We start from the raw sequence: 18,832 nt of genomic DNA, 5'->3' as shown, positions 1-18,832 counted from the left end.
ATGCAAGTGGGAAGTTCTGCGAGACTCAGAACGACCTTTAAGAAGAGTTAAACTTAAGAATGGCAGATCACAAAAGTAAAGCTGATTTCTGCGCGTAAACAAGATATTGATTAGTTGATGTTAAGAAAGACTCTACGGGTTACCCGAGTATGACTCCAAATAAAATAAAGAAGCCACTACGCGCCTTTTCTTTTGTATTGAAATATAATCGTTTGTCTAACGATGTAGTCGACTCCGATGTGCATCGCGATGTTTCGACTGCATACTACTAGTCATCTAGCTTCTTATCACCCGAACCTCCTCCACAACACGTATAGTCCCTCTATGTGGTTGTAAAGAATTTTACATTCCTCGAAACGTAGTCAATTTTAAAAATGTTGCAACTTCATCCAGGGACATATTTGCATGACACACGCATCTGATTCAAACAACCGACGATGACTAGACATCACTCGCTATGCAACTTAGTATGGTTGCTTCTCGTGATCTCGTTATTGTACACGCAGGGTAAAAGAAGCGATTCTCACAATTTTTTTGCCTTAACATCAATTAAAATATACAGTTTTGAGCTTTAAAATTTCCAAGACAGAAGATGGAAAAAACTTCACCTTGCATCCGAGCTGCGGACTCATTACCGGCTGATTCATCCTTCGAAGCAGATATTAAACAGCCACGGCTCAAACTACGAATAGATAAAACAACATTCATACATAGAGACAAGATTAATAAATGCAAACCAAACCAAAATGATGGTGTCATCACATCGTTAGAAAGCGATTTTTATTTTGGTTAACATGCAAATACACTGCACCCGGCGGAAGCAAAACATTGTGCGATCAACATACAACTTTCTGGTTGCGGTTACTTTAATTTCTTGCAACTGCACGAAGTATGGAAAGCCGCAACGATACGCACGCTGGGCTTACATAATATGAGTCCTTAATTTCATGGACCTTTTCGATTGAGATTTGTAATATTCTTTAAACCATTAACAGAATAACTAATTTAGCATATGTACTTGTGAGTAAAGAGGCTTGCGTTTCAAAGTGATTTAGGGTGCGTTCCTTTAGGAGGATCCGGATTGAGAATTGTGACGCAAGATCACACAGATCAGGTTGCATTCAAGGAATGGAGCTTAAGGGTGCGTTCCTTTGGTAGAATCCGGATCAGGATTTCTGATCTGAGGCTTTCCTTTCGAGCAAATCCATTTTGAGATCAGTGATTTATCAAATCCACTCTGGACAAGGATTCATCGGATCACTGATCCAACGCGTTCCTTACGGCGATGTATTTGAAAATAATCATTTTGCCCAGCGGTGCTCAATTTCAAACAGGTAGGTACCTCATATATGAAAATAATTTTCGTGACGTTTCCCGCGTTCGTGATTTTTGTCGAGGCAAGAGCCCATCGTGGGTAAGTGGTCACAATTTCCTTTTCTATCTCTTTGTGTTTCTCTTTCTGTTCTCTTTTTCCTAGGATTCGAAGATACAGGTGTAAAATGGAGCCGTGGATTAATAACATCCCTCTATATGGACAAAGTGGTTCCCCTGTTTACAGGCAGCTAAGGGCTTTTTCAAAGCCAGGTTATGCTACTCAAGGACATGCAAGTACCTCTAATTACCGTTCTTTTGGTCTACCCTTCCAACACCAAACTGGTGTGGCAGTTTATCACAGTGCTTCATCCTACCTTCATCCAATCAGATTATTCCAAGTTTAGCTCTCCATCTAAGCCTTCAGCAAGTAGCAGTGGTAATGACAGAACTGAGACGGGAAAGGAAAAGAAAATGTGGCTAAAAGAGTTGAAAGGAAGGAAAGGACAGGAGGATAAGAAACTGCAGAAATTGAAAGAAATACACAATTAAAAAATTGACTTTCTTTAGGCTATTTCTTAAGGAGTTTGAAAAATCTGTTCAAGATAAGTGAATATTTTTGTTCTGTAATGTTCATGTAAGCAGCTCGCATTACATGGAAAGGGCTCTTACTTTGATTCTATAACATACTCTAGCTGTTGTGTTTTACTGTACTGTTGGAACGCGTTGGATCAGTGATCCAATGATCCGTCTTTAGATCGCGCCGATCGGTGATCCGATAAATCCTTGTCCAGAGTGGATTTGATAAATCACTGATATCAAAATGGATTTGCTCAAACGGAACGCCACAGATCAGAAATCCCGATCCAGATTCTCCCACACCAGTTTGCACAGATCACGGGCATCAAAGGAACGGAGCTTTAGTTCATCGCGCGCTAAATTTAAAAACGACGACAAGGTGGCCGTCGCGGATAGAGCAGCTTTTGTTTCGTTAACAGAGGAACTTTCCGATGATTCAATACTAGAAGAAGCGAGAAGTTGTGAAGATGAAGAATTTCTATTGTTTCTTTTGATAAGGGAGAGGCAGAGCCATGTCCGCATTGAGAATTATTTCGAACGTATTAAACCACTCTACAGTGTTTCAGATTATTGATATCATTTTCGGATGTCAATACCTACAGTCAGCTGTTTGGAACGCCTGTTGGCCACTTGTCCAGGTCTGCCTCATGGACAAAGGAATGGGGGAAGACCTTCCATTGACTTACAGAAGCAGACATTGATTACGATATGGATACAGAAGTGGATATTGATTACGATATGGATACTTGGGAACCCTGAATGCCTGCGGTCAGTAGCCGATCGATTTAACATTACAAAATCGAGTGTATTTCGTGTTTATCGCAGAATTTGTGAAGCGATTGCCAAAAATCTTTCCGTTCAATATATGAGGTGCCCACTTGTTTGAAGTTGAGCACCACTGGGTAAAATGATTAATTTCGGATCCTTCACCTAAAGGAATGCGTTGGATCAATAATCTAATGATCCGTCTTTAGATCGCGCAGATCAGTGATCCGATAAATTTTTGTCCCGATTGGATTTGATAGATCAATGATCTCAAAATCAATTTGCTCGCAAGAAATGCCATAGATCAGAAATCCTGATTCGGATTCTCCCAAAGGAACGCATCCTTAATCGGTCGCAGCGCGCATGGGCAATATGAAGCGAAACCTGCGGTCTGATTGGCTACCCGAGTGGAAAAGATGGACTCATCTTGCCCTTTCGGATTAACCACTTTGATTATGTGCAACATAAAAATTTTTTGGAGACGCAAAGAGCGGCGGAAGAAAGTCAAGATGAAGAAAACATACACGACTCTCAAGGTTTTATGTATTGTGCTAGAAACACAGTTGACTTTCCTTCCCGGCTCTCGAAATAAGTCATCCTAGATTCTTAATAAAGCTTTATCTTTCTGATACTTACTTAATCGTTTATTAACCAAGCTGGTTCGGTTAAGATGGCTGGATATTGGCCTCATCCCTTTTGCGTTTTTATTGACCTTAGCTTCGTTTCGGTCCATAAGAAAGACTTCGGTCAATATCCAGCTGCAGCCATTTTGACCTCATGCTTGATCAATACTTGCGAACTAAATCGTTTCATTATGTATTTGTCAGAAAAGAAACATTTCAATTTCTACGTATATCCGCACAATCCGTATAGGAACAAATATACGGATGTCTTCGATCAGTTGCGCGTAAACGATTGCCACAAATGAAAGCACGAATTGACTGATTATTTCCATTCAGAGTAGAGAATGAGTGCCAGAACAAGGTTTCAAGAGGCCAGGGAAAAATTCTCCCCTTTCTCTCATTTGCTGTCCCTCTAAAACCTTTAAATACATTTCAAGTGTATAAGGTGTGTCTTACCGATGTGCTGTCGACAACTCGGACGTTTTGACTTCGTCTTTGCCATCTTTAGAGTATAATAGACTTCTATGAGTGTCGAAAATGTCAGAGGAACCTTTGACTTCTTGTGGACCTTCTGCATGAATCATACATCGTTAAGATTAATAGAATACAAAGAGGCTCGCATTTTCTATTTTCTACTAAATTTACCTCCGGGCGCGAGTTAAGTTGTAAAGAATTTGACATTTTCACATTTAAGTTGTAAAGAATTTCACATTCCTCGAAACGTTGTCAATTTTAAAAACGTTGCAACTTCTTCCAGGAACATTTTTGCATGACAGAGACATCTTATTCAGATCTCAGACGTTGACCGGATATCGCTCGCATGCATCTTAGTATGTTTACGTCTCCCGATCCCCATTATTGTACACTATTATTGTAAAAGAAGCGATTATCATAACTCTTCGCCTAAACATCAATTAATATTTACAGTTGTAATAAGCTTTGAAATTTTCAAGATAGGAGATGGAAAAAACTTCACCTTCTATCCTAGCTGCGGACTCATTACCGGCTGGTTCATCATTCCAAGCAGGTATTGAAGAGACAGGCTTCAAACTACGATTAATTAAAACAACAAACACACAGACAGACACGATTAATAAATGCAAACCAAGCCAAAATAATGGTATAAGCTTGTTATACATCGTTAGAAAGCGCTTTTTAGTTTTGGTCAACATGCAAATATACTGCACGCGGCGGAAGTAGAACATAGTTCGATCAACATGCAACTTTCTTGCAACTGCACGATCTGTGGAAAGCCGTTATGAAACGCGCGCTGGTCTTATATAATATGAGTCCTTATTTTCATGGACCTTTTTGATTGAAATTTATGGTGTTCTTTAAACCATTTAAAGTGGAATGGTTTAAAGAACATTATCAATTCAACTTATGTACTAGTAAGTAAAGAGGCTTACGTTTCATAGTGATTTAGTTTATCATATTGCTGGAGGCGCGCGTGGGCAATATAAAGTGAAACCTGTGGTCTGATTGGTTACCCGAGAGGGAACGTGAACCCATCTTACATTACAATTTTTGTTTTTTAAAGAATAAGCTTGCTTAAAGGATTAACGGAAAGGAAACCCTTATAGGGGTCCTATAGCAATGAGCATACCTTGCTGAAGTAGGCTTTTTTCCTGGGCGTGACCGACGTCCTCTGCGACGCTCTGTTAAAAAATAATTTACCACCTTAATTAAAGTTTGCTATTTGCCAGTGCTTCTACTACAAAAGGACCCAAACTATTTCGACTCAACGAGGCAGTATAGTTAATTGAATTGGGCTCCAAAGTTCCAGCCTCCCATCCTGTAGGTAAACAGATAGGTTGTTGGTAGCCTTAAATTTCCTAAGGGTTTAGATAGCTGAGAACAGCTGTAAATAGGACTCTCTTTGAACTCAAACCGTGTGTTAGAAACTTTGTAAACTATTTTTCCTTTTTTTAGGCCTCATGAATATTACAGGCGTAATCTCGTAAGTGAGGATGTGAAGGCTCAAGAACTCTATTTCACCGTGTCCTCAAATTTCAGGGGAGTGCCCTCACAGAATTAAAAAAAAACCTCCAAACTCCTGTCAGATAGAATGTTGGACTGATAATCTAGGTATTCAAAAAGGAATTTTAATGCAGTACTTAAGCACATCTTTGTTTGATTAACCTCTCCTGAGACAAGCAACGTAGTTATAATTGCAAAGAATGAAAGAAATTAAGATGTACTGCGGATGAGCAATCCAAGGAACCAGATATACCCATCTATTTGTTCATTCAATCTAATTAGAAAAAACAATCATGCACCTTAGGCATTCATTACCTCCTGTTGTCGATAAGCGTTCATAAGGATGCGGGTCAATAGTAACAGAGCACGCTGCTGCTTCAGGTTGTGGTGATAGTCTCTTTCTCCCCTTTACAGACCGTCGTAGTATGGAAGGTATTTTTCCTTGATTAGTGCTGTGTCAGACCAAATAACGATGACTTCATCAAACCTCATCACAAGCTTTTATCAACAGAAATTACTGACAAGAAAAATGCCGACTTATTTTCGTCACTTACGCGCTTGTGTGGTGTTCCCTTACTTCGGTTTTTATTCTGGTAATCCATTCCTAAAAAGTTGTCTCGATATAAGTTAACATCGTCTCCATCGGGTCAACTGGGTGTTTCACGCTCAGATCTATGTGCGATGCTTTTCCACAAAAAAGGGAGAGATTTGCTAAACCAAAAGGTAAGTCATGCACTCATTTCGAAGAGAGTAATTATATTTATGGCCACTCTTCGTCGGTACAAATTGAGTCTGGCGTGGATGTTCCGTCGCAGTATTTGATCGCGAAAAACAAGTCTATCACTCGGAAACACTGTACTTCGTTCTGTTGTCAGGGACAGAGGATTAGGCACAAAACACAAGCACAAACACAGTAATTGGGAGAAGGGGTGGAGAGGAGAGAGGAAACCTAATGACTCAGAGATTTCTGACTCCCATCCTTTACTTCGATAGGGACGCAAACCTCAGTGAAGCAGGGAGGCTACGGTAGTAATGAATATAGTAAGCACCTTCATTTTCTTCCGCGAATCTGCAGCAAAGTCATGATCTGTGTTTTTGGGATGATGTAGTCTGAATGTCCACGGGATGCTCTCTCCTCCCGATGTTGAATACACCCTAAAATGACAAGAATTAAATCGATCAAGGTAGGAGGATGAGAACTCCTCATGCATCAGCAAGATACCGAAGGTAGCGATCTTCCTCTCTTCAGGAGTTAGCAGCTTTTGAGGTGAGGTGCTACCAAGGGATCGTCACTTTTCGATGCAATTGAACCTATCTACCGAGGTAAAATAAGAAGAAAAATTCCAAAAGGCTTCGATCTAATCTCTAGCTGTTGACTCTGGGGTAAGTTGTTCATGACGTCAATAATCGGTAAAGGCTTTGGGATCAGTCCTAGCAGTTCCTTTTTCAAATCGTTCAGATTTTCTAGACACTGATTTAAAAAATAAAAATACATTTTATTGTCCTTGTTCTCTAGTACAAACACATTTGCTTGACTTGAAAGACACCAGTTTCGAAAGTTTTGTTCCAGATTCAGTAGTAGCCAAATATGTTTGACCCTTTTTTTCAAGCGGGATGGATTTCTAATCTTGCTTCAAGCGACGTAATTCTGATCTATTTTCTTTTTTTTTAATTTTTTAAATATTTGAATCTGAGCCAAAAACTTGGATTAAAGCTCTGGACGGAAAGCTTAACCACACTTTATACCTGTATCCCTCGAGAGAGACCGAGCCACTTCCAGTTTTAGTATGGTGACTTTTGTAATAAGTTAAGCACCCATTGTGTAAGGTGACATATCGTTCACACCCTAGAAGATGAACCAAAAAAGAAAAAGAGCCGTTTGTTTCATCGTGTAGCAGAATTTACCAAGTCTCCCGGTGTGATATCCCTTAGTTTTGTTTTATATCATAATACAGATACATGTAAGCATAGCGAGCCTTTTATGTGGAGGGTACAAATTCGGGAAATGGACAATAAAAGTTCAAAATATTAGAAGACAGAAGATCTGGAAGCGATATGTAGATGCCACTTACACCATCGAAACAAGGTTGACGGCTTATTGCAACATTGAAACAATCAACAGGCTGCTATCCTTTACTTTGTCAAGAAGGCCAGCACCATTCCCTTTAAAGTAAATGGTTTGAACCCAGGAGTATCAGTAGTTCGTGTAGCGTGATCGTCCGGGTGAGTGTAGTTCTGAAAAGAACTGTTGTTGGTGACTGACGTTTCGACTATCTGTGCGGTAGTCATCTTCAGAGTCAAGTGAAGAGTAGTTGTCAGTCGATGATGTTATAAAGTCTGGTCTGTTGAACGTGATTGGTCTGTTTAGCCGTGATGTGATTGGCTGGAAGACTCGTGTAGAGTTTGTTAACAAACAACAGTTCTTTTCAGAACTACACTCACCCGGACGATCACACTACACGAACCATTCCCTTTCTTGACACGTGAGTTACTATGGCCGCCGTAGGTTTACTTATAACAACAGCGTATACAGAAAACCGACTCAAACTGACCAATACTTAGTCTATGACTCACAACACCCTTAGTCAGTGAAAAGGGGTATGGTTCAGAGTCAACAACCAAGGAAGAACCCGCGCAAGATTTCAAACTCGTCCAGGTTCCGCTGCCTACAAGTGTCAAAATGGACGAACTCAGAGAAAGATTGTGCGAAATTGAAAGGACAAAAATTGATGTTTTTAAAAACATATAGCGCAAAATAGATGATGTTGTGAGGTCATTCGTTTTAAATATATTTCCCAGTAACTTCTGAAGTTTATATCTCTCAATAACTAATGATAGGAGTTGTGGAAAGCTCTTATCTAGACTTTACCTGTTGATCTAAACTTCAGGGAAAGACAATCGCTTAATTGCTTTTCATCCTCTCTAGCGAAGAATACCTTTAGACCTCAATTTTTAGTATACACCTAAAAATTTCAGGAAAAAAGCTTTTGTCTGCATGTCTTTCTAAAAAAAACCGTCTGACAGAACGCTCAAAGAACTTTGCTATACATGTCACAGTTCCACGGAACTCACATATTTTGTTACTTGATGAAGTATCAGAGGAAGTCCGTGCTTCGTATTCTTCCTTTTTCTGCAACCATCCGCCTTTTTGTAATTTGTCTTTAGGTTTTTTCAGTACTGAAGGTCCGCTTTCTTGTGGACGATAACCTAAAGATAATGTGATGATAAGGGCAGCTGATCAGTACTATCTCTGGTTGAGAGTATATTGTTAACGGGTCAGCACTGCGTGTATCCCGTTCTGAAAGACACCATTAACTATTTAGCCAATGATCGAAATGTTCTTCGTTACATGAATGTTCAAGTCTGTGAACAGTCCTCAGAAATATGCACAAAGATTTGAGAAATTTGATGTACTCAGAAACTGTCACCAAAAGATTGCCTTTCGTTTACAATTATACTTGTAAAACTTATCTCTGAAACATATCTCACTGAATGAATCGACTGGGACGACTGAATGGGACATATTATCGATATCTCGATATTTCCTTGTTAGTCCCTAACCATTCTTATTTTTATGAAATAATGACGGTGATAATTGAGAAAAACAATGAAAATTACAATGGCAGAAGTAAAATCATTTGTACCTATCATTTTTCCTGCAATTGTCTGTTGTTCTTCCGTGGTCTCATTTTTTTCCTCGATTGGTATAACAGTCTTGCTTTGATCAAGCAGTTGGGAAATAGCTTCTACGGATGTTTGAGTACCAAGATCATCGGTGTTTGCTGTTTGAATAGCCCCTTCAGTAACCAGGATTTCAGTGTCATCACAATTTCCCATGAGCGAGTTGCCGCTGTTTTCTGAGGAAATGCGTGAGAAAGCGTGAAATCTGATTTCAGATCGGAAAATTTTAAAAGGAAATTCAGATTAACCAATTTGATGATTGGACGCTCTAAGACGAACAGAAAAAATTGTTTCAAAAGAGCTTTTGAACAAAGGAATAAAGGAACCCAGATTAACATTTGACCGTGGGTTAGCGCTACTCGGTCTTCGTACATCTTGACCCTGGTCTACAAGTATCCCCTAAGCAAGTATTGTTACCAACTTACGAGAATTTTTCAAAAGATACTCTTTACACGCCAAATAGTCCTCTTCCAGTATGCTTGTTTCTAAAGTGACAGACTCCACATGAAATCTGTTTTTTATGTCATCTGTCAGAAGACATTTTTCGGCCATCCAATCTAGACGACCGGAACGATAGTCGGACCACAGACGTTCAAGACTTTCCAGATCTCGGCATTCGACGGAAAATCGTACACTGTTGTCACGCTCTTTTATTGGTTCTGGATCTTGAGTTACTGGTACATGTCGAAGGTAGGTGGGTAGTTCCGTAAAAGAACTTTGAGAAATCTTTTCCTCAAATAAAAATTCAGACACCAGACACAGGCTTCCTTTTTCTTGTTCAGGATGGATCTCATTTGGGCTTGCTGAACAACCGCTGTCTACGTTTTTATTAAAGGGCGATGTACATGAAAAGAAAATCAACGTTTCCATTTTGCATATAACGTCATGTAAGTAGAAACCAATTTTCTGACTTTGACTATTGTCTGATATTTGATCTTTGTCTGAATGGAGGTGCATTTCTAGCCATGTAATAAAGGTTCATGCGAGTCATAGCCTTCGGAAAAATTGTTCTTGCTGATATTAATTTCCCTACGGTTTCCACCTTTTTCCAATTACTGGACAATTAAACTAAAATACATAATAAATAATCATCACAAATAAAGAGCAGCAGGTTTTTGGAAGAGTTAAACAACATCATTTTGGAACTATAAGTTATATTCAAACACGAATCTACAGTGAAACTGTTAAAACCTTTCACAAAAAAAATTTTAATGATTTCTAGTAGATGCTCTGCTATCATTTGAGTTGTTGATGTTTTCACTTACAATTTATCGCAAAGTGCACCGTTGTTAGTTCACGTTGTTCTTCGTCCTGAGCGACCAGAGGTTGTGCATTGTTTCGGCCAGTTAGATTTTCTGCAACTGTTGAATCACGACTCAAATCTGATCGATGGCGTACAAGAAAATAACAATATCAAGAATTATCATGAAAGCATATCATATTTCTCCTCCCTTAACACCACTATTTATGGGAAATCTTATGATCATGGACACTCCAACGGCCATGGTAATACTGATCCTCAACATTTTTTGCCACTTTTTTGCCTTTTTTTCGGTGTACGATTTGAACTGTAAATTTTGGTCTGATAATTTTGAGGAAACTTTGACTCTCGATCTTCGACGTTTTACTCGCAACTCTGGAACCTCAACCCTCGAACCTTGACCAGAAGGCGAGCTCATTTCACAAAACTCATACTGAGATTCCTACTTTAGCCGACCTCTCCTTTGTTTATTTTTTTTATAAACCCCATGGTTTCTTAAGGCTTCCTTGCCAAATATCCAAAAAAAACAACTTTGTTCTCTTTTAACAACAATTCCTAAGTTTTTAGGTCAATTTTCATCTTCTTCCCTTCTCTTTCTGTTTCTTTGTTTGTTTGCTTTTTGTTTTGTCTTTTTTGTTTGTTTCAGACAGATAAATGTCGGTAGAATTGTGATAAAATTGTTGATTGTGAGTATTCATGCGTATACACGATAACATTTTTTTTCTGGTAACAATGTACCGGAATAGTAGGTGATAAATAAGTGTCCACCCGTAAAGGTTGAGCTTTAAAAAAATTTTGGTGAGATTTTGTTTTTTAGTTTAACGCTGCATTAAGGCCATTTTGCTCGATCCCTTGCGTTCCATTGAACCCACCGCTTTGCTCGTGAAACTTCTCAACGTTCTTAATGACAGGTTCTTCTGTATTTATGGTAGGATAGTAACAAATACAAAATTTATGTACAGATAACAATCCCACCAGCCATTCGGAAGCGCTGGTCCGTATCACACATTACCCTCTACTTGACAGTCATATTCCTGTGAATTAAGCCTTGATACCTGTCTTCTAGGGATTTTAACTCTAAGATGAAATACCTGTTAGTGACAGTTTGCAAGCCAGGTAATCCTCCATGATAATGGTTGTTTCCAGTTCTATTGATTCCACTTCATATTTCTCCTTTATCTCAACCGTCAAAAGGCGCTCTTCCGCTACTTCATTAAGGTGACCGGAACTATAGTCATCCCACAGACGCTCAAGAATTTCCATTGTCCTACATTCGACTACAATTCGCAAGCTCCCCTCGCCTGCTTCTCTTATTATCAAGTCGTGCACTCCTTGTAGGTAGTAACAAAGCGATTGATGAAATTTTTCAGAAGGGATTTGAGCCGCATGTATCTCGATAAAATGTTTTGTCATCTCGCACATCAAGAGGCGTTTGACTTCTTCTCGTTGTGCAGGATCTTTGCTCTCTGCCTCTTGAAATGTAGCGCAGCTGAGTTTTATGCGAATGGGCAATTTACCTGGAGCTGAATGTACACTTACTTTCAGAAAGCCAGGCGAAAACACAATTAGAACTTTGCTACTTAAAAAGATATCACTTTCCTTTTATTATGAAAAGCGGACTCGCCGGGAGGCGGTGGTACATTACATGTTTTATAGAAAACGAATGACAGAAAACTACCCGTGAGAATGGCGCCTCCGCCTCAAATACCATCTCTCTGTTGCCAGACTCCACCCATAAGGAACTGAGGATAGCAGACGGAAGAGACCTACTCATTACCTATCGAAAGTCTAGAATTCCTGCGAAATAAATTTCCCCAATCGCTCAGACACTTCAATGCCTCAATCTGATAAGTCAGAATTTAATAGATACCAGTCTCCAGTTATTACAAATATTTCATCATTATTATTATAATTATCATTATTATTATGTATTTATAGTTTTCAAGAACGGGATGCATATAGAGTATCGTACCTGAACAAAGGCCGTTACTGACTTTCGTCTGCCTCTGTCCACATTGTCTCTGGTGTGACAATGTGGACTTTTCTGCTGCACCCCCACAATCTTCTGGTTTGTCTATATGAAGAATACGTGAAATTTTAATTATTTAATTAGCTATGTAGTGTTTTAGAGGTTTGGGGTTTAAGAAGTCGCGGTCACATAATTTGCTAAGCGAGCCCATAAAGGTTTCATACATCTCTCGATGCCACGAATAAATCTTTCGCATTGAGTGTGTTAAGTTTTTGTGTTGGAAAAGTAATCTTGATGATGACTATCTCTACCCAAGAGTATAAACGGCGATGGGGAATTTTTTAGGTAAAGGAGAAAGATGCTTTAAAGTTAACTAAAATATTAATAGCTATTTGGTGCCACTGTAATCTAGAAAAGCTTCGATGGTTTGGTCCTTTAGCTTGTGCAAAAAATCTGAGGAAAACAAAACTCACTTTAGCGACAGACGAAAGAAAAACTGAAAAACCAATTCGGAGGCTTATGACTATAGTGCGACGGAAAGCTTTTTGGTATACCATACCTTTATGGACGATGCTGATCATTCTGCCAATGAGAGATTCACACTGTTTTTTCCAACTGTACTCTTCCTGGTAGAAGTCTCGTAGTGTTTCACACTCTTTACGTCGACTGCTTCTGTCGTTGTTGCAGACACCCTCAATTGCGTTAGCCCACTGATCTTGATCGTCTGAATCAACCACAAAATGCCGGCCGAATGGTACTTTCATCAAAGCTTCTCCAAATCCTGATTTTCTACTTACAAGAGTAGGCAGACCAGCTGACAAGGCCTCAAGACCCGTTAGCCCAAAGCCTTCAGTTCTCGAGGGCATGACCACAAGGTCTGCTTCGCAAAATACCTTTTTCAAATCTTCCCGGCTATCCGAAAACGGTCGCACCCTAAGCTGATTGGGAGGGATATCAAAATCGAGGAAACGTTTTTGTGTCTCTTCGAGTTTGTCCTTCGCGGCACCAACAAATAACAGAATACAACGACTTAGCTTTGCCACAGCTCGAGCTGCTATGTCGAATCCTTTTAATTTAAAGTCCTCCGAATCTCCACGACCAAAACACAAGACTTTACAAACTTCTCGTTTGTCTAAATCTTGCTTTAATTCAGAGAATTCTGCTAGAATTCCAGGAGTAAATTCGAAGAAACATTGCTCTTTCTTACATGAGGCGAGATAAGAATGAAACGCTTTGCACAATTTGGGGCCAACCGGTACAACGAAGTCAGCTAGTTTGCAAAGTTCTACCTCTGTTTCATGCTTTTTCTGAGCATTTGAAATTGGATTAGCATACTCTTTATATATCCCTAGTTCCTCAGGGTCTGTATGGACAACCTGAATCCATTTACACTCGTGGGACTCCCTAATAATTTGTGCCTGATGGCCGAGTTTAACACCATGTCCAACCACTACGTCGATTTGCAAATCCTTCGGTGGAAAGTTGAGCCATTCCAGTTCATCTAAGCCGGGCCGCCTTGTTGCCTTTATAAGTTCTATTCTGTGAATATGAGCAGCTGTCTTGTCCTCGTCATTGCAGCTTGGAACAAAGTAACTGACCTTAACTCTTGGGTCCTTTGCGATGTTGATTGCCAATTCCCTGTTTAAGGTGGAGAGGCCTCCTTTGCTTGATCCCCATTCTGATGCCAGGAAAGTAACTCTAAGACTTCTTGGTAATGAGCATTGTCTGCTGTTATTGTTGTTGTCCTCTTCATTTAAAATATGTCCAGAGTTTGATAATTTTTCGTCCTTGAAATAGAATAAAAGCTGTCAAAAATATTTCACTTGACTTCCTTCATATCAGTGGCCTGGTTTCAAAGGATGTCTACTTTATAAGACCCAGGGGGCTAAGCAGTTGCTTAACAAACATTTCCTTTGTAAATACAAAATTACATTATATGTAAAATTGTTGTTGAATATTTTGACTCCTGCAATATAAAAACCCTGATCAATCATTTACCATGTTCTTTGTTTTATTATTATGAAGACCAAATAAAAATAAATGTCTCTCTAGCCTAGCAATCTGTAATTAATCTCTATACTACAAAAGCATTTTGCATTCTTGTCTCCCTGTTTTGAGTGACAATGTGTCATGCATGGTTGAAGAGGTAAGACTTTGAGCAGAAATCGGCGAAAATTTCTCTTCGCCGATATTAACTGAGGACTCCAGCAACGATTCTGCCTCAGGAAAAAGGGGCTTTTTAGTAATCCAGAACAAATCGCCTATCAAAAACCCCGTCGTTGAACTGTTGTTTAAAGTAGCAGATGAATTAACCAAATTAATTCTAATTTACAAAGAAACCACAGGGCGTACTAAGACAATTAAGAGCATGATAACGGTAAACAATGCAACACCACAAGAGACGATTGCAATCAAAATTTTCCCTAAACCAATGTTGCAGAGGCTCGAACAACTCTTACGCTTCGCTCGTGCTCTCCAAACTTCCTGCGTGCATCCATAACTCGACTTACGCACAAAAAAGAACAAGAGATTATAAATTCTTGGCGAGAACCAGTTCTTTAATTGACTTTATATAACTCTGCATGTCGAGAGGTCTTAGGAAAAACTAATCCTCGCACATGCGAACGAGAGAAATCGAAATCTAACATGACCGCCTTTCTGGTTGTTTTGTTACACAGGTCGGTTTCTAAAGCATTATCTAGGTTAGATCCAAATGACCCGCGCCCTGCAACAATTCCTTAAATTATGTATCAAGCAATGAGTTTTGGAATTAGTTATTCAGCTTCGGCCGTCAGCTTCGTCACACCTGAATTAACCACGAGTCAGTAGTCGGGTTCTGTTCAGGAACAGATGTACTAGCAACACGGAAAGGCAAACAAGGAGTTAATGAAGCCCGGTTGCAGATTGTGGTTAGGCTTCATTTCTACGCAAACGGTTCCGACTAAAAGATTCGACAATGACAGGTAATGATTAACAGCCTTAGCTTAAGTACAAGTCAGTGATACATAAATCCAAAAGATTTTTATATCTTACAAAGTGGCCAGTAAGAAGATATTTTGACATTTTCATCTAACAGAGTCTACTTAAAAGTGGTAAAACAACATCTACTGTCAACATCGAATATTCTTACCTCCATTGTTTGTTGTGTACCCTATGCGTGTTCCTTGATCTGAAATGTTTATGAATCTATAAATAGCCGACGTCATCAGAGTGGGGACTGGTAATGAATCAACCAAAGGAGGGGAATGGGGCCAGATGCAATGGGGGCCTCAGGAATTTAAGTTAATTTAAGTCTAAGGCTTTTCCTTCGCCCCTTTCTGTGTAACTATTGAAGGTGGCGTTGTGTCCACTCTTAGGAGATGATGACCTAACTACATTGACGCGTACGTTGTCTCTTTGATTTTCCCATAGACTGACATAGGAGAACAGTCCACGGCACAGCGAAACATGTGCAATAATTTTTGGTGGAGTACAATCCTGTCAAAACGGCAAGGATGAAGGATTGAAAATAATGGTGAGAGAAAAGATTCACACCGAATGTACGCGTTTCCTTGTAGGTAAGTTAATTATTACCTCACATCGATAACAATGCAAAATCTACGATAAAGAATTTTTGCACTCTCCCTCCCTCCCCCACCTCTGCTTTCAGAGCTCGAGGTTTCCATTAGGTCGAAACAAGTTTGTACCGGGTCCAAGAACAAACATTTTAGCAGAAAATACGTCTATGAATCAGGAAAAGTCTCTTTCTACTTTTTTGATTCCCTAACACTTTCCATGGGGACAGCTAGAAGGAAAGCGTAGCATTATACATTATTTGGCAAAGCAAAGTTCTTGTAGTATTTGATGGCATGGATACGTACTTTTGCACCACCCACGTTAATAGAATGAAATTAAGCCATCGCAAATATAATTTTTAAGATCTGATGCGCAAAAAACAAAGCAGAGATCATCAAATTCGTGGAAGTTGTAACAGGCGCGTAAGTGTTTGTAATAACAAACTGGGTGGGAGAAAAAACTAAATGTTGTAACAATGAATTGTTTGTTTTCTTTTTCGAAAATTCATAAAAATCTTTCCTTTTTTTTCCGATAGGAATCTTGGTCGCGATACAGCCCTCCTCGTTCATCTGATGCGTGGGTCTGAGGTTCCAGCTTGGCCGTAGCTTTTGATCTTGGCATTATAAGTTCATAGTATAATTATTCAATAGTCATTTGAGTGCCCTTCACTTTGTTTTTCCTCGCCGGCTCCTTACGAGCTTTTAACATTCTTCCTTAACTTCACTTTGAAATTATAACAGTCGAAATTAAAGCCTATGGTCTTTTACTCTCCCATTAACCACACCTCTTCAAAGAAAACTAAACAGAAACAACACCGCATGGTCATTTTGTCATATTTTTTACTCTTGCTTTTCCGTCATATCCTAATGTACGATTATGAATGAGAATGAATTCACTAGACATTCATAACAGTCCACAGCACAGGTAACAGAGGGACGTAGAGGAGATATCAAATGGAAAATACAGCTTTACTTCAATACTTCAAAAAAAATCTAAAATAGAGCTGATTGTTACAATATAGGAAAACTTAAAACATTTTTCTCTGATTACGCAAAGTAATTATATATTAGTTACGAATTCACTTTCAAAAGAGTCCAGAAGAATGGTCATAGAATACCTTGTGAAGACAAAAAAAAAATGATCAGAAAATAAGCGATGTGTGATTTTATTTACCCCGGTAAATGGTCCAAAAATTTGACGCGGTTAAATTTCAAGGAAAATTGTTCAAAAGTTAATCAACAGTTGGCATCAACCATCTGTATGCATCAATGCAAAACTCATGTGACTAATGTCACATGTCAGTGACTAATGTCACATGTCAGTGACTAATCTATCGACATCATACCATGCATCAGAAAGACAACTTCATATTAGGGCGGGGAGGGTGAATGGGGAGACGGTAGTGCTTTGAAATATTTCAAAGTTCTTTGGATTAAGAGAAGCTGAGTTTGGAGGACTTCAGATTATAATCAAAGCCCCAAATCAATAAGCATTCACTTATTATGCAGTATTTCGACAATCCTTCGATCTGGCTATGCTTGCGACTAACACGTATCTCGTGGCAGAATGAAACCTAGGCTTAATGCCGACAATTCGAGGGTATGTCACACAAAACAAAACAAAACAAAAGGGTATTGAACGTTACGCAAATCACAACTGATTTGTATATGTAATAGGACTACATGCTGTCCTATTTGGAAAGAATTGATGAAAAAAATTCTTAGGAAAGCCAAAATTGGACGAGGCCGTAGGCTTAAATAGGACAGCTTGTTAATTGTTAACTTAAAGTTCTCAGTGAAACTGTCCAAAATTAATCCTTAATTGGACAGTGTCGGTTATTAAAGGAACAGCTGCGCTGAAAATATTGGAATAACTGACCAGCTATATAATGAAGGGTGAGATTCCCTGACTTTTCCATTTTTTGACCATTTCCTGACCTGTGGCAACCATGTAAAGTAAAATAAAATCTGTACCAGAGCCAAGTGGCCCATCCAGCCGGAGCTTATCCGGGTTTCGGGTTTCCCTCACATGAAGCGACCAGAAACAAAACCAAGGTCAACCCCCAAAACGGAGCATGACAAACCATGACGTCGGGCTCTCGTTTGACATAAAATTAATTTTGTCATGTTTAACGGTTCTCTTCAAGTACGATGGAAATAACCATCACTGTCTTGGAAAGGTTTCCTTGCAGAGTAAGAATAGTGTAATGCTAAGAAATAGTTTATCAGACAAAAATGTTCGAATAATAAAAAGAAAGATTTAAAGCATCGTCAAAAACATTAAATGGCCGTTGGCAACTAAAATAGATGTAAATCGAGACCCCACAATGTACTTTTTTCTTGCAGTTTGCGACACGATAAATAACATTTTTGTCAAAAGGAAACAGATTGAAGATCAGCTCTATAATTGAGACGCCGGAAAAATTTATTTACGAACCTAAACTATGAGGCAAAGATGAATAACGTACCTCAATCAAACGTGTCATTTCAACTGCCCTGTTATATCTCTGCCCAAAATTTCGCCTCAATAACTCCTTGAAAACCCCCATCTTGAGTACAGGCGAAGAACAGTATCTGTTCACTAATTTCCAGGATAATTATTGATAAATATGGTCAATTAACAGCGAGCATTTCGAATTGGGTGCTAAAATCTTCAATATCCGTAATGGTCGTCATGTTGTGACGTCACATGGTTATCAGTTCGATAACCATCCCTCACTGCTGATAGACTATTTACTTTAAGACTCATGGCAAGCATATTTTAGCCATGTTTACGACTTTATTTCCTTACCCATCTGATGTCTGGGTGTTTTGTACCCTGGCAGGCTCTTGAAAAATGATCAGCATCCTTCTTTATCTACCTCTTTGTGCGCACAACGATAACCTTATGAATTTCACTCTCCCATCCACCACATGTCTTTAAAGATAACTGAACAAGAATTACAATGGATCAACACTTTTAACTATTAATGTTACCCGTTACGTCCAATTAAATAGCTATGAGCAAGATTACATTTTAGTGTGTACTATACATTCAACTCAGCCTAATTGTTTAGGTTGCAGAGGAGGATACAGGAGATATTGTACAGAAAATATTGTTTCCGGTCAG

General features: G+C 39.1%; 1 protein-coding gene across 1 annotated transcript; it reads right to left on the bottom strand.

The window, feature by feature from the left end:
* Positions 1-3,730: 3,730 nt before the first annotated feature.
* Positions 3,731-18,272, bottom strand: LOC136280577 (uncharacterized). The gene is made up of 14 exons (XM_066166069.1): positions 18,192-18,272; positions 12,675-13,956; positions 11,292-11,738; positions 10,205-10,321; positions 9,365-9,757; positions 8,903-9,115; positions 8,331-8,465; positions 7,005-7,104; positions 6,308-6,413; positions 5,813-5,862; positions 5,574-5,710; positions 4,885-4,936; positions 4,255-4,328; positions 3,731-3,849 (listed from the first exon to the last, which is right to left on the bottom strand). Exons 1-14 carry the CDS (start codon positions 18,270-18,272, stop codon positions 3,731-3,733), a joined length of 3,306 nt encoding a protein of 1,101 aa, XP_066022166.1.
* Positions 18,273-18,832: the final 560 nt, after the last annotated feature.

Source organism: Pocillopora verrucosa, chromosome 1 (genome assembly GCF_036669915.1).
Source record: "Pocillopora verrucosa isolate sample1 chromosome 1, ASM3666991v2, whole genome shotgun sequence".
In the NCBI taxonomy this organism is placed as follows: domain Eukaryota; kingdom Metazoa; phylum Cnidaria; class Anthozoa; order Scleractinia; family Pocilloporidae; genus Pocillopora; species Pocillopora verrucosa.
The sequence above is the reverse complement of the archived record's forward strand: the minus strand, read 5'-3'. Positions and strand labels throughout refer to the sequence as shown.